Consider the following 16,811-nt stretch of genomic DNA (forward strand, 5'->3'; position numbering starts at 1 on the left):
TCTAAATGTGAAGGTTAACAAAACCTTAATTTTAATGATAGGTTTAGCAGTATAATTTTCTACCCTTTCTAAAGACAAAAGGGGTAAAAGGGCAAGAGGGATAATTTGGCTGGGCTATGTTACCCGGATAGGTTTGGCCAAACACTATTTTAGATGTTTCTGTGAAGAAAATGTTTTAGATGAGATTAACATTTAAATAATAGGTTATGAGTAAAGTCGATTATTCTCTGTAACATCAGTGGGCCTCAACAATTGAAGGACTTAGTAGAACAACGACAGACATTCCGTAAGCAAGAAGAAATTTCCCTAGCAGACTCCCTTTGAACTCCAACTGCAACTCTTCTTTGAGTCTCCAGCTTCAGCCTACCATGTATTTTGGACTCGTACCTCCACAATCCTAATTCCTAACAATAAATATTCATCTCTCTGTATGTACACACACATACACCCCCTATTGGTTCTACTTCTTTGGAGAACCCTATCTAACACGGTTATAATGGTGCTATTCATGAGAATTATTATGATCAGGAGCCTGTGTTCTTGCATCAGAACCTACGTTAGTTGCTTTGTCTGCAGCACAATACCCTCAAGAGGCTGAATAAGATGGGATTCCTGAAATCATGTAATTCAAGTGGGTGCCAGCTGGAAATGCACTAAATTTGTGTTCTTAGAAGATGAGATGAGTCCTATCTGCCTTCCACAGTAACTATATCAATCTCAGTGGATGTCTCAACTCAAAGAGCTCCCTGTAAAATAGCAGGAATCCAATTTGACAATGGTTCCAAGAGTTTCTTCATTTTTGGAATCAGTGAAGCTTTTTAAGTCTCCCCCTGAGAGAATTATCTATTCAGCTGAAGTCTTCCAGCTCCAGGTGACTGACTTCAGAGAACCTTGGAAACAAGTTGCTTACTTACTCTAGCTCCATCAGAGCATCGATTTGCTCATCAAGCCAGACATAGATGCCTTAATGTCAGTTCTTACCATGATTAGTCAATTAACATGCATTAACTAAATGAGGATAACAGCACTGAACCCCACTTGGAGATACAAAAAAGAATAAAAATCTAAATTCATCTTTCCAGTATTTCCTCCCTAGCTTATTCTCCCCTTTGCCCCCTTCTTTTTAAATAAAGACACCAAAAATTAAAAAAAATAAGAATACCAACAGGTAGTAAAATCTATAGAAGAAATTGGGGAAAGAAATAGATACATCAATTAAGTGATGTGGAAAATAAAATTATTGATCTGGGCCCGGTGTGGTGGCTCATGCCTGTAATCCCAGAACTTTGGGAGGTTGAGGCAGGTGGATCACTTGAGTCCAGGAGTTCGAGACCATCCTGGCCAACACAGTGAAACCCCATCTCTACAAAAATACAAAAATTAGCTAGGTGTGGCATTTTCTTAGTAAGGCAAGATAGGATGTCACTACATGAAAGACTGGGGAATTTCTGACTGACAGCTGTGAATCCAACTAGACAGAGCATGCATTTGACACCTTTTATTAAGTGCCATAGGTGTTTGGACTCCGTATTCTTGGTACTTAACTGTCTCTACTGATGAAGAATGCAGTAATCACAGCTACTCAGCAGGCTGAGGCATGAGATTATGCCACTGCACTCCAGACTGGACAACAGAGCGAGACTCTGTCTTAAGAAGAAGAAGAAAAAAAAAAGTATTGATTTGTTTATATAAAAACCAAGGATCAGTAGGGCCTGCTGAATAAACAATAGCTTTAGAAGCACACATCAGAATCTCATCTCTGTGGAAGGCTGGGTTTCAGGGATAGCTATTCTTAGTGTTATGCCTAAAGGAGTTATATTCTTTAAAACTTGAGAGAATGAGAATGGACATTTTTAAGTTGGCATAGCAGAGAATGCACATGGATAAGACATTTTTCTTAAGTCAAATCTATTAACATTGTATGGTCTTTTCAGGTCAGGAATTGCAAATTCACATGCTAAGGTGGGCCAAACAGGTGATATAAATCAGGGAAATAGGTTGGGTATAACATATCAGATCAGGAACTCATCCCCTGTCTTGAAAGGGGAGCTGCTCTTCATGAAAGCAGACTGTTACTAAGCAGCAGTGTAGATCCAGTATTGCCAAATCTTCTGATTTTTCATGAGAAGACAGATACTTTGGATTTTTAAATTGCTAATCTTTCGAAGTTTAAATGTTGGCAACAGATTTTAAAATTTACAAATTTAAAAACCTTTAAAACACATGAGGGCCGAAAAAATATACCTGCAGGTCAGATACAGTCCATGGGTGTAATTATGCACTTGTTCACTCCTTGTGGGAGAGCCCAGGATCTCCTACATTCCTAGCACCTCACTAAAGGAACACAAAGGGAGCTGCGAATTAAATTATATAAATAAATAAGCTCACTCTCAAAACCATGTTTTTTTAAGTGATACCATTGAAAATGAGTTTGTTTTTGATTAAACTTAACCTATTTTTTTTCCCATATTGAAGAATGTGAATTCTTTAGACCATTCCTTCAACAACAAACATTGACAGAGTACCTAATCACTATGCAGCACCTTGTGCAGAATAATTAACTTTTAAGGTTCCTGTGCAAGAATTTTAAGAGTTGACTGGTCTGAGAAGGAAAGTATCAAACCCATCTGAAAAATTAATTTTCTGCCACTTTGCAGGTTCTCTCTGTTGTCATCATACTATAGCCTTCAGGGTGTATTCTTCAGAATGCTCTATACTAGAGCTCTTTAAAGCTCCTCTCTCTTCAGAAGGCATTTTATTTTTAAAAAATATGTACTATCAAGCACTAGTGAAGAAAACCAAATATGGATTATAAATCATTAAAAATGAAAAGTTAGGCCTGAGACAAAAAGTAAAAATTAACCATTAGTTAAAATTACTTATAAAAACATTGTCTAGTTCTAACTAATCTTTAATATATTTGGAGAAGAAGCAAGGTTAATAGGCTACAGGCACTTAAAATGTTAATAACAAACAGCCATCATACTACTGGGTCAGTGCTGGGTTAAAAAAAAAAAAGTTCATAAGGCCCAGATGACTTAAGAATGAAGAAGATTCAGAACTAAGACTGGGGGTCTCTTATCTGAGGTCCAATTACTTATATTTATTATAAAAGCAGTATTAATACATACACACATGGCAAGATACAGTCCATAGGCATAAATCGTTTGAAAGAGTTTGCCTCATAGAACTATAATATCTTACCGTTTGGAAGGACTTTAGCAGTAACCTTGAGCCCATTTTTCATGAACTTTAGTCACTACTACATCTCTATCACTTTCAACCATTTAGTCACATTCACTTAATGTTTTCATTTAAAATAGTTCAATTTTATTCAGCTACATTTCTTTTAAAAGAAACTTTGCTATTGCCATTAGAGAAAAAAAAAACTGTTAACATAGTGAATATTGAAATAAATACATAATCAAATTTTAAAAATGTCTAAGTACAACCTAAAAACATCTCCCCTATAACAACCATGTGAGTTGGGTACTCTCATTATCCTCATCTCCCTGACGAGGAAACTGAGGCTCAGAATAAGTGACTTCCAAAGGTCCACACACGAGTTCATGAGATTCAAAACCAAATCTCCCTACTATTAAAAAAAAGTTTTTAATCACATGCTTAAACTGCTTCAAAAGACTAGGAGATCTTCCTTTCCTCACCTAACTCCAACATGAAGTTGCTGAGATTCAAAATGGAGACATTTTTGGAAGGATTGGAATATAGGAAAGTGTCATCAGGGTGCAGTTGCTCAAGCATGGCTCAAGCCTGTAATTCCAGTACTTTGGGAGGCCGACGTGGGTGGATCACCTAAGGTCAGAAGCTTGAGACCAGCCTGGCCAACATGGTGAAACCCCATCTCTACTAAAAATACAAAAAGTAGCTGGGCGTGGTGATGCGCCCCTGTAGTCCCGGCTTCTTTGCAGACTGAGGCACGACAAGCGCTTGAGCCTGGGAGGTGGAGGTTGAAGTGAGCCGAGATGGCGCCATTATACTCCATCCTGGGTGACAGAGTGAGCCTCTATCTCCAAAAAGAGAAAAGGAAGGCGTGAACTGAAAATGTGTTCAGCAGGCACCCCAGCCATTACAATACGTAGATAAGCACTTTCTGAGGGACCTGAGAATTTGTACCTTTGTTCACTCTAACAACATACTACGAACTCTTTCCATTTTTAAGTCTTCATTAAAAAACTGAGGTGTTCCTCTAATTTTACAAAGTGCTTGTGTTCAGCCAACGTTTAGAAAAGTATCAGCTCAGGGTTCACTCCCAAAATTCCTTCACACATTTCACTGGAAAGTGGGCTCCATTCAAAGCCAAGTAGACACAGTATAATAGAAGGGAATCCTTACAGGCCACTTCCTGTTGCAAAAGATCTCTGTTGTCAGGTATCTTTAAAATTTGTTGAAGGAGGTTCCTTATATTGCTTATCTGTACATTCTCTGATTGTTCAGCTTTACCTTCAGAACTGCCTTGGTTTTCCAAGATCCACCCCAAGCAGTTCTTGGCTCTGTCAACTACTCCTGGTCAGGAGACAATACTGCATCTTCAGCATTCAGTGCAGAGGCCCCACCTCTGAAGGAGGAATATTCTCTCCTACTAATCTGTTTACTCGGTATGTATTTTTCTAGGGGTACAGTTAAGGTCTCATGGATGTTCAACTCAACTAAATGAGAAGTTCCCAAAGGGCAGAAACTACATTTTATGTTTCATTGTATTAACAAAAAGGTTGACCACTGGGTTTTACCAAACTAGATGGCCTCTGTCCCAGACCTGAACCCTTATCTCAACATATTCAAAATGGAAATCACTGTCTTTACTCCCAAACTTAATGCACACATGTGTGTTCTTGGCTTTTTGGCTAATATCAAGTGTAATGTATGCATGTTGGACCATTCTCACAGGTCAGCTTCAACAGCATGGCTGCATCTTACCATCTCATATATATGGATGTGATACAATTTTCCTAACTAATCCTCTATTGCTAGAAATTTAGAGTATTTACAATTTTCTCTATTCTAAATGGTAATACAATATTTTTCTTTACATGTTTATATTATATATATTTTTGTGATGTTCCTCCTAATGGCCAAATCAAGTAAGAGGCATATTTCTAAAGTTCATAAAATCATTTCTGATACAACCTATCTGGTATAGTTCTCTGCTTTGAGGAACCACAATACCTCTCTGCTATGTCACATTTTGCCCTATTAATTACGCTCAATTTTTGCCACTCCACCACCCAGTAACTTACACATTTCGAGAGAGTAGGCACCTTCTTACTCTGTCCTATATCAATTTAAATCAATTCAGATGCCAACAAATAGTACAAAAATTAAACACAAGGGCCAGGTGCTAGGGGTAAAAAAAGATGAGGTATGATTCCTGCCCAGAACAGAAAGGGAGGCTGACTCACAACAAGGTCTGATACATTAAGTTCTACACTATATAGAGATGTATGGAAATTACTATAGGAATAAATATGAGAGAGCAATAAATTCTTCCAGGGACAAAATGAAATAAGGAGAGGAAAGAAAGAGGTAATTGGAAGCTATGAAGAAAAGGCAATTGTTGAGTTGCTCCTTGAAACATTCATAGAAATTCACCAGGTGGCAAGTGATTGGGTAGATTCACCAGTAGCAGCCAGCCGATTCAAGTTTCGGGTTTTTCCCCCTCTAGAGCACTAGTTCTACTTAGATCTATTTACGAAGATCCCCAATCTGCTAAGCCAGGGTTGTTTAACCTTGGCACTACTGACATTTTGGGCAAGGTAATTCTTTGTCTTGGGGAGCTGTCCTGAATGTTACAGGATGTGTAGCAGTATCCCTGGACTCTACTCACGAGATGCCAGGAGCAAGTATTTCCTCCAGCCTTTAAGTTGTGACAACTGAAAATGCGTCCAGACATTGCCACATGTCTTTCCCTAGGAGAAAAACACATAAATCTAGCTCTAAGAACTTCTCCTTTCCTTACTTTCTGTTCTCCCTGCCCTGAAAATGGTTTCTTCTTTGGGCCCAAAACCCAACTGGACCCTCATTTTATTTTTAGTTAGTGATAAGTTTGTCAAAACATTAAGTTACAGGTGCCCCACTATAAAAGATAATCTTTGATTATATCTGATATAGTTTGGCTGTGTTCCCCCCTAAATCTCATGTTGAATTGTAGCTCCCATAATCCCCACATATCATGGGAGGGACCCAGTGGGAGGTGACTGAATCAGCGGGGTGGGTTTTCCTGTGCTGTTCTTGTGACAGTGAGTAAGTTTCATGAGATCTGATGGTTTTATAAAGGGCAGTTCCCCTGCACATGCTCTTTCCTGTCACCATGTAAGACGTGTCTTTGCTCCTCCTTCCCTTCCACCATTATTGTGAGGCCTCCTTAGCCATGTGGAACTGTGAGTCCACTAAACCTCTTTTCCTTTATAAATTACCCAGTCTCAAGTATGTCTTTATTAGCAGTGTGAGAAGGAACTAATACCTAACAAACAAAAATTGAAATGTTCGCTCTGATATATGAAGGTATACAAATATTTAATATTACAGTGAATACTTGTTTAGAACATTACAGTTTACAAAATATTTTCACGTTTGATTTCCCTGAAATGTTCACAACATCCTGGAGTCTTAGTTATTGTTCTCTTTCCAGAAATAAAGACAGGGTTGCTCAAAGACACCAAATGTCGAAAGACCATGTGGGTATTGAGTTGTTAGGGGTAGAATTCCTATCCAGACAGTCTCATTTCAAATTATATATGCTTTCCATTTAGCTTAGAGAACAACTAGTATGAGTTTCTTCAGGCCACAGACAGGGTAAGCCAGACAAAGGCACATCTTAACATCATATAAACAGACAAATAAAATGACTTGAGGATGCCCTGCTACCTACAAAGGCCAGCCAAGAAATTATAATACGTAAAAACTTGCTTATGGAAACAAAGCATCATTTAACCACCAAAAAAGTTATATCCATCCTTTGCCTAGCCACAAAAGCGCCTGTCATGCAAAGAGAGGAATAATAAATACTAATTAACATGTACATTCATATTTTTAAAATGTATTAAGGTCTTTTATTTGTTCTAAGTAACACTAGAAAATAAGATTATTTTCCACACTGGTAGAAAACTGAGCATAAAAATAAACATTAAGTAACTTGATGAAGGACACACAGCTAAATTAAAGACCAAGTCAAACTTAAAACTAAGCTCTTTGCACCTCCAGATAAGTGTTCTTTCCACTACAATTTCCAGCATCCCATAGCCCTATACCCCCCAGATATGAATATAACTAGGCCAATAAATAAAAAATCCTCAACCATGCAGATACAAATCTGTTTCAATATGATCTGAAACCACATTTCCCATAGGAGTTTTAAAGATAGTATCTACTAAAGTAAGGAGTGGGAATTTTTGGTTACTCTTTTAAAGACAAAAGGCACTCCTTTAAATTAAGCAAGTGACATGGCTTAATAGTTGACTCATGACAAAGCATTTCTAATTTTCTAGATTTCGATTCTGTACTCAAATAAATAGTTGATATTCCTCAACTTGAATTTCATCAGGAAAAAAAGGTGAGTAGGGAGGGTCCAGGAATTTCCTGGCTATAGAACACTAAATCACATTTCTTTAAAAATCACTTGTCTATCGAAAGATAAAGGGCTTATCTCAAATAGTGGGAAATAAGCCACACAATTTGCAATAAATAAACACAGGTATTTTGAATATGAAATGAAACATGTAAGCAATTCAATTTCTGGTTTATACAACAACAAAAAGTTTTAAAGTCTTACTCCATCATAGAAGGTGGGATAGTACAGCAGTCTTGAATTGCAGTTAGGGGAGAGGTTAGGTGAGCCGTATAGGATGCTTCTACAACTTGCTTGTTCCGATTGACCACATCCAAGTAACGGTTGAACTTCTCTCGGATTTTTTTGGCTAGCTGTGGGATGACAGTGAGCAAAATAAATCGAAAGTCCATGACAATAACTCATTGTATTTGTTTCCTAATAAACTAATAATTTGTGTCACAAGCTGCATATATTAAAATTCAAGTAAAACAAACAACACACACCCAAGTCATATTCCACTGTGTGGGTTGAGATAAAAATTGCACAATGCCCAGAAGTCATAGAAGGATACTCAGACAACAGTAAAATCATATCTTCTTGTAACAGATGACGGCACGTTAAATAGAACAATACCTATCCATAAAATACCTTGCTGGAAAAAGAAAAACAAAGACGTTGACATTATTGTCAGCGTGACAGTGGGCACTGCGTGTTACAGAGCAATGACAATGACTGGGAGAATAAAGAGAAGAGACATTATCTGCTACTTGTGGTTCCGGGCTCACAGTTTTTCAAGGGGGGTAATAACAGAAGGACAGGAAACAACATTCAGAACCCTCTGCTATACAGTCCCAGGGGACACCACTCTCAGTCTTCCATGTGAATGGCAATTCCCTGGAGTTGTACAATTCATAGAAATGAAATATACACTTAGAAATACACTTGTGTTTGGTCTGCTACACCTTTAAGATGAACAAATGTCTTCCTTAACTGCTGTGAACCGAACATTTCATCATGATTTACTTTCATGAAAGAATAATAAAAGCAAATTGGTGCGCATACTGCTTTTTCCTCCATTGTTCCTATCAAATACCACCGCTTCATCACAGATCTCCAAGGAAAACTGTGTTGTTTTTTCTTCCCCTTAAATAAAATGTTACCCAAATGAAATGACTGATAGAATTATAGCTAATTGGTTTTGTAGTGCTATTCATTATGATCACACTGGGGAAAAACTAATCATCTCCTTTGGGTCATGCATCTCACACAATCCAATAGCTTCCAGGCTGAGAACATGGAGTCAAATCAAAATATCTTCATTTGTTATTTTCAAGCCAATTTTAAATCTTGATTTTGTTCCAGGGATATTCTATAGCTTTCAGGGTCTCAATTAAATAACTGAGGTTCTCAGCCTTGCTAGAAATTACGTAAGCTATAAAGTTTAGAAAAACTTCCAGACATAACAAAGGGATATGAGTATAGTGTTTAATTGGATAATGGGTTGTCCAAATTCATTTTATCATTTTCAAAGGAGGAGTTGCGGGTCTTGAAAATTTATAAGATGACTCACAATACTCCCTGACCTAGACTTCTTCCTGACCTAGACTATTGAAATAAAGTAGGTTTTCCTCATTGAGGTCATTGCATTAAAACATATAAACCCAGTTTAATTTAGACAACTGGCGGCTTTGCCATCCTCAGGGGACATTTGGAGAAAATTTTGATCATCACAACTTGGTGGAGAATGCTGCAAAGTAGATAGATAGAGGCCAGGGATTCTCCTAAGCATCCTACAATGCACAGGACAGCATCCTCAAACCAAGAATTACCTGGTTCAAATGTCACTAATAGCCCAGATGAGAAACCTCAAAACCTCAATTGATTGCTTTTTTAACAAGTGCTGGAAAATAATTTTTTAAGCAAAAAATTCACATTTTATTAAAGATATTAATATAACCCTTTCAGGGGCCCTCTAAAAATCTTTAGCAGTATCCTCTGACTGCAGTCAAATAATTATTAACCAGATGTTTTATTTAAGAGCTATTCTTGGGTATGACTCTCACCAATTTATTTTTTCTTTTCCAACTTTTATTTTAGGTTTGGGGGTACATGAGCACATTTGTTACATGGATAAATTGTGCATTACTAGGGTTTGGTGTATAAATGATTTTGTTACCCAGAAAAACTTTGATTTAGAGAAAAATCAGTAAATTATCCCAATCTGTAATTCAGTCAATAGGTTTCAAACTGTTTTTCTATTTGAATTCTCCACCCATCCAAAATGATAACTTATGAGGGGAAAAAAAATCCTATACATTTCAACAATTGCATTTTTTTCATTCTTTGTTTTTCCTTCCCCAAAGTAATATTAAACAGGCCATCACATGTGGCCCAAATATGGAAAGAGGACTATTCACTCATTATCAAATGCGTTAACATGGTTTTTAAACAGCAGCTTGCAACTAATCTAACAATCCTCTTTTCCCAGATTTTCACATTCAGTGGGCAGTAGAGGATGTCAGAGCAACAGGCCCAGCTTGAAAACCTTATATTCTCATAATGCCCTATATAAGCCCTCTCAATACACACATTAAATTTAATGCTGTTTTTTTTTTTTTTTTTTTTAACATCTGGCTATCTCATGAGACTACAAGCACTGTTAGGACACACAGTCTTGTGAGATAGCCAGATGTTAAAAGATAACATACAACATATGTTTTTGTTCACCACTGTATCTTCAGGCTCTAGAACACTGCCTGGCATTGTAGACATAGAAAAAATATTTAATGAAGTGATAAAGATTTTTAAAATTCACTCCTGAGAGTCATCAACCTTATCTTCTGTTCTAATAATAAACTATTTTAAAATATACTTATTTTTAAAATATACAACAATATGTATTTCTGGAAGCCCCATCAAGAAGCAAGTTCTACCTTTTCTTTGTAGGTCATGACTTCTGATAAAGTAAATATCATTAATTTCCCACCTAGGAGTATTAAGAGTGTATAGTCCTTTATTGCCCTTGGGAATAAATGTATTGTAACACAATGAACATAAGATGTAATTGAAAGAACTAAATTTTGAAATTTCTTCACAAATTCACTTTAAAATAAAAACAAAATTTATAATCATATGTCCTTCTCTCTCACACACATTCTCTTAATATTCAACTCCACTTGAGAAATATGCAAGTGTTTCTTCTACACATTTGGAAGATTCTAACTTTAAAAAGTCAGATCCAGCTAAACTCAGATATTCCAATCTGGTCCACTGCCTGTTTCTACATAGGCCATGAGCTAAGAATGATTCTTATACTTTTAAATTTTTTTTAAAGGAGAATATTTTAAATATTTAATAGTTATATGAAATTCTAATTTTACTGTTAATATTTATTGGAACATGATCATTTGTTTACGTATTGTTTATGGCTGCTTTCATTTTACAGTGGCAGGCTAAGTAGCTGCAAGAGTCTGTATGGCCTGCTTTGCTATAGGTAGAAGTCAGGGGCCTGAATTTATCCCCAGATGGAACCACAATCCCAGTGTGGTGCCATTCTTCCTAGTGTGGTGGTTTTACAGAAATTTCCTACAAATTCTTTAATGGGTCTACCCCTTTGGCAGGTGGGGTCTACATTTCCCCCTGTCCCCACTGCTTAAATCTGGGTAGGCTTATGATAGGTTCTACTAGTGGAGTACAGAAAAAGTGATACTAAGCAACTCCTAAAGCTAGGTCATAAAAGGACATGCCTGTCTCTTGGAATGCTTACTCTTGGTAGCTGTCAGCTACGAAGCTGTAAGAAGTCCAAGACACACGGGAGGCCATAGTCAGTGCTTAGTTGGCAGCTCCCCAGTTTAGCATGTCTGCCAAGTCATCCCAGAGCAAGTTTGTGGCATGAACCAGGAAACTTCCAGATAACTTCAGCCCCCAGATTAGCCCCTTGAAGAAGTCATGGACATCATGAAGCAGAGATAAGCCATCCTTGCTGTGCCTGGCCAAAATCCTGACCCACAGAATTTGTAAGCATGTTTGTTTATGCCACTAAGTTTTGAGTGGCTTGTTACCCAACAACAGAAAATTGGAAAATGCAGGATCAGCTGAATTCCATCCTAGGATATGCATATTGAAGCAAGTGAAGCAAAGCTCCTAAATGTAGGCACTGCATCTAAATCATCAAAATTATCAAGATTGTACCCTATGAGTTGTAAACCTGCTACAGAGATTTCAGGGTTCTTCACAAAATTTTAATAGCTACCAGGACCTTACAGTGTGGGTATTCTCATTTTATATCAATGAGTTAAGTGATGAGCCCAAAGCCACAAAATAAGTGACAGAGCCATTCACTTATACAAATTCAAAATCTGTGTGCTCACACACTGGCTGTGGTGCCTCAGACAAACCAAACCTAAAGGAAGCTGCAATGGTGGCTTGAAATATTAAAATATGACAAATCACACAGGCTGAGAATTCCTGTTAACATAATCAAATAAGGCAAAGAGCAAAGTGTTAAAAGATCCTCAACTCTGGGCTGGCTGCAGAATTGAATGTTTCTCAGGATTGCAAGGGGACTGGTTGATGGGAGAGGGGCCCTGGCAGAGGTGTGTTTTATTAGGGGATCAGGGTAGAGTGTCTGCCTTTGCCTTCCTGGTTAGGGTGGGCCTTCGGCTACATTCTTCATCAGTAGAGACAGTTAAGTACCAAGAATATGGAGTCCAAACACCTATGGCACTTAATAAAAGGTGTCAAATGCATGCTCTGTCTACTTGGATTCACAGCTGTCAGTCAGAAATTCCCCAATCTTTCATGTAGTGACATTCTATCTTGCCTTACTAAGAAAAATGCCAACATCTGCTGAGTGCCAACTATGTACAAGTCACAATTTTAGGCCTCTCACATACATATACCAACTTAATTCTTTGAAGGATCCTATTAGGTACACACTTCCATTTTCCAGAAGTAGATACTAAGGGGTAAGTAATTTGCTCAAGGTTACAAAGCTAATAAGTGGTAGGGCTGGGATTCAAATCCATATTCTGACTTCAGATCCCAAGGCTTCAAACTTCATGCAACATTGCTTCTCTTTGTAATATAGAGATCAACCCTCTTCCCACATTTCTTTTCAAATCAATTTTAACAAATGTTGTGAAATGCTTGGCAGGATACCATAAGCTATGCACAGTCTCATTACTTTATAATAAGAATTAGATTTTTAAAAATTAATATGATTTCTAATAATATTTTTCAAAATTCCTGTGAAAATCAAGTACTTTGAAGAAGTTTAGAATTGTTAAATTTTACCATGAATATAAAAAAGGGGCCGGCACAGTGGCTCACACCTGTAATCCCAACACTCTGGGAGGCTGAGGCAGGTGGATCGCTTGAGCCCAGGAGTTTGAGACCAGCCTGGGCAACATAGTGGGGCACTGTCTCTTCAAAAAAATAGAAAAAATTAGCCAAGAATATTGGTGTGCATCTGTAGTCCCAGATACCCAGAGGCTGAGGTGGGAGGATCACCTAAGCCCGGGAGGTTGCGGCTACAGTGAGCCGTGATTGTGCCACTGCACTCCACCCTGTGATACCCTGTCCCTACCTCCCAAGAAAGAGGTGGGGATATGACCCAATTTGTTATAAAGAATTCTTTAAAAAAAAAAAAAAAAGAAAAAAAAGAAAGAAAAGAAAAAATAACCCACCAAAACGATGCCTACCTAATATTACCTGGGTACTATGGAATAAATTACATTAAACTATTTTAAATTGTTCAAATTACTCAAGGGGGTTTTGTTGGTTTGTTAGTAACCTGGCAAAGAGAACAGAGTGCTTGTATTGTTCCTTTGCTTCAGAATTCAGTATTTTCCTAAATAATTTCACCTTAATGGACTGATCTACCATTTTAGGACAGTGAGAGAACATTGTGACTCCCAGTTTACAAGTGAAGAAACTGAGGCATATGGAGCGTAAAAGTCTCTTGACTACCAGGGGTGCTCTTGCCTCCCTCCACCTCACTGCCTGAGAGGAGCTCCCTGTGTCCTTCTGACAAGGAATGTGATGGTGACACACTATGGAAACCTCATCTTGTGTCCCACTATCGCGTTTTTTTTTTTTTTCTCTCTCCCTCTAAAAGGAATCTCTTTTAGCACGCCAACCAAGCCCACGTTCCTCAGCAAACATAACAGAACCTCAGAGTAAAGATAGCCCACAGAGAGGTTAATCCTGAATGTATCCAATAAACTGAAGAGGACCGACTGGCCAATGCAGAACCTTCCAAGAGGCCAGACAGATTCTGGGTCTGTATCCTGCCATGATCCCTGCAGACAGAAGAAAACAAAGACATTCTCAACAGAAAGCTACAGGTGGACCCACAATCCTCCTCAGTGTAATTAAAAACATTTTTCTTTCCACAGCTCAGCTTTCATCTTTTATCCTTCTTTATCCTTTCCCCTTCATCCCCTAAGGGGTTTCTGAATGCTGATGAGACAACGGGACTAAAACCATCTTGTCATCTTTTGGGTCAATTCTTAGGCTAGCCAACATCCAGCCATGGGTCAAATGATCAGTAGGTAGCGTGCGGTCCCCATGGGAACGGATTCTAATTTGTCATCATCTCCAGTGACAACGTTTCATCACAACATCAATGAATTTCTTTCTTGCTGAATTTCTTTTCTCCTAATTTTCCCATAGACATTTCTGTCATTTGCATACTTCCCCAGAGCCCTTTTTTAAAAGCTCTTTTTACCTTAGCTTTACACTTCAGAGGACTGGCGGTGGGGGAGGCACATGGTTAGAAAAAGGTAAAAGAAAACAAAAATGCAAAGGCATAGTGGGTACTTTATTTATGTCTGCTTCCTAAAAGGAAGGGCCGGAAGGAGTTTTGAATGTTAGGGAAAGCTTTATTTAAAATACATAACAATGAAGCTGACAGGCACAGACAGGAAATGTACCCTAGGGGACTGAAGATTCATAGCAAAATTCCTATTGAACATAGAAAAGTTTAACATTTGACATTCAAAAACCTTTGTGCAGTGGTAAGAATTTAATAGTTGATCCTTATTTCCTTCAACTTTAGCCTTAATATTCAAGAATAAACCTTGCATTTTGTTTTCTAGTAAGTTTCAGAGTTTATATGAATGTATGTGACATAAAAATAATTTTAAGCACAAATATATAACGTCTCTGAACATCACACCATTGCATTCTAAAGTTCTTCATAGAAACTATTCTCATGGTTTCATGTTGCACATCATATACAGGATATAAGAAATGCTCTAACTCTCTGCTATTCTTTATATTAGTAATAGTCGTAATGGTCCAGACAGATATAGAGCTCTCTCACTTATTAGCTGGGAATTTGGGCAAATTCCTTGACTTCCCTTAGCATCAGTTCCTCATGAGTAAAACAGAAATAATATCCCTTAAAGGACTTATTGTGATGTTCACATGAAACACAGTGAATATACAACAACTAGGACAAATACAAGGGATTATTCTTACTGTCATAGTGGACAGTCTCTGGCCTAGAAATGTAGTAGTAACTGGGGAAATACTGTGGGGTCTAAATTTTCTAACAACAGAGCTAGAAGTAAAAGGATAAAGCTACAAGTAATAAACTGAATGATAACTAACCATTTTATTCATTTAACTCATGGTTAATTCTACATGGGAAATCTGGCACAAGGTCTTGTGGGGGAAAGCATTTTTTCTTAGATTAAAAGCAAAATGGCACGGAAGGCTGGAGTCAAAGAAGTTTCAGTTAAATTCAGCTCTGTCATTTACTAGCTGAAGGAGACCAAGCAAGTTATTTTTCTAAGCCTCAACTTAATTACCTCTAAATTGGACATAATAATAGCTGCTTTGTGATGTTGTTTGAGAACAAGAGGGATAAAGTTTGTAAAGTACCTAGCAGAGTGTCTAATGTATTATAAGTGCCAAATAAATGGTAGTGACTATTTACTATTATTGTAATGGTTATTATTGTTTGAGGAACTTAACAATGGCTAGGTAAGAATGGAGAATCCAAAGAACATTCTCTGTACTTGGAGAAGGATGAGTAGTCAACACAGGATGGATGTGTCAGCAGTAGGCTATGACCTTACTACAGCTGTCAGTGACTCTTCTAAAGCACTGTGTCATACAGGATAGGTAATTACAGTCTCGGGCAGCTCAGACTTTTTCTGGGATCCTGTTTTAAGACTCTAATAAGGACCTTACTCTTGTGTTGTTGCATTTTACCATTTTCAAAGCATTTTTACCTGAATTGTCTCATTTGTGCCTTATAACAACCCTGGGAGCTAGGCGGAGCAGATATTTTCTCTGTCCCAGTTTTACAATCAAGGAAATCGAGGCTCAGTGGTTTGCCCAAGTTGGTGCTGAGTAAAGGTAGAAAACAAAAAGACCATTTCTTCTAATCTCTAGCTCAGTTCTCTTTCTGCTAACAACCTCCCTCAAACTGAAGAAAAATATGAACTCTCCCAGATCAAATTATCTAAATTCTACTTATTCCTTCTGGTTCCAGCCCAATTTCAACCTCTTTGAAGCCTTCTCTGTCCTTTTCCAAAATTTCCTAGGACTCACCATTTGTTCCACTCACTTTCTGCTTCACACTGTTCTTGTTCTTTCCTCATTTGAAGACGCTGTTTATCCCAACAAACCAGTAACAGAACAATAATTAGAACTAATTGATTGCTGACTATGTTTAGGGCATTGTGTGACATGTGACTTTACCTGATGCCTTTTAATCTTCACAACACCCCGTGGTAATCACCCTATGCTATTTTTACAGATGATTCCAATTGACTAACTTGCCCAAGGTCACACAGCTAATAAACAGAATAATTAGATCAAATTCATCCTCTTGAACCACTGCACTATGCATTTTTATTTGTTGCCTGGCACATAGAAGAGACTTAAAGATGTTAATGTCACATGCCCCCACACAATATACCATTATTTGCCATATTGAAAAGATCTTCCTCTGAGTGTAGACAAAGACAGATAACCTATGACTATTACTCATATCTGATTTAAACCAATCAGAAATTTCAGGGCCTCTCTAGTTCCATATCTTGACCTGCTTCCTAGGTAATATCAGCTGCTCTAAAGCAAGTCTTGCTGTCTTAGCTCCAACTATTCTACAAATACTATAGAGTGGCTTAAACAACAAATATTTATTTCTCATAGTTCTGTAAAGTGGGAAGTCCAAGATCAAGATGACAGCAGAGTCAGTGTGTGGTGAGGGCCCTCCCTCCTAGCCTGC

At 37.8% G+C, this 16,811-nt stretch overlaps 1 protein-coding gene across 2 annotated transcripts in view; it reads right to left on the reverse strand.

The window, feature by feature from the left end:
* The window catches only part of CACHD1 (cache domain containing 1), a 228,110-nt gene that overhangs the window by 106,189 nt on the left and 105,110 nt on the right, over positions 1 to 16,811 (reverse strand). For both annotated transcript variants that reach the window (XM_030913272.1, XM_030913273.1), the window contains one exon: positions 7,787 to 7,935. In XM_030913272.1, the coding sequence (XP_030769132.1) occupies positions 7,787 to 7,935 (149 nt within the window). The remainder of the gene's footprint in view (positions 1 to 7,786; positions 7,936 to 16,811) is intronic.

The sequence above is a fragment of the Rhinopithecus roxellana genome, chromosome 12 (genome assembly GCF_007565055.1).
Source record: "Rhinopithecus roxellana isolate Shanxi Qingling chromosome 12, ASM756505v1, whole genome shotgun sequence".
Lineage (NCBI taxonomy): Eukaryota > Metazoa > Chordata > Mammalia > Primates > Cercopithecidae > Rhinopithecus > Rhinopithecus roxellana.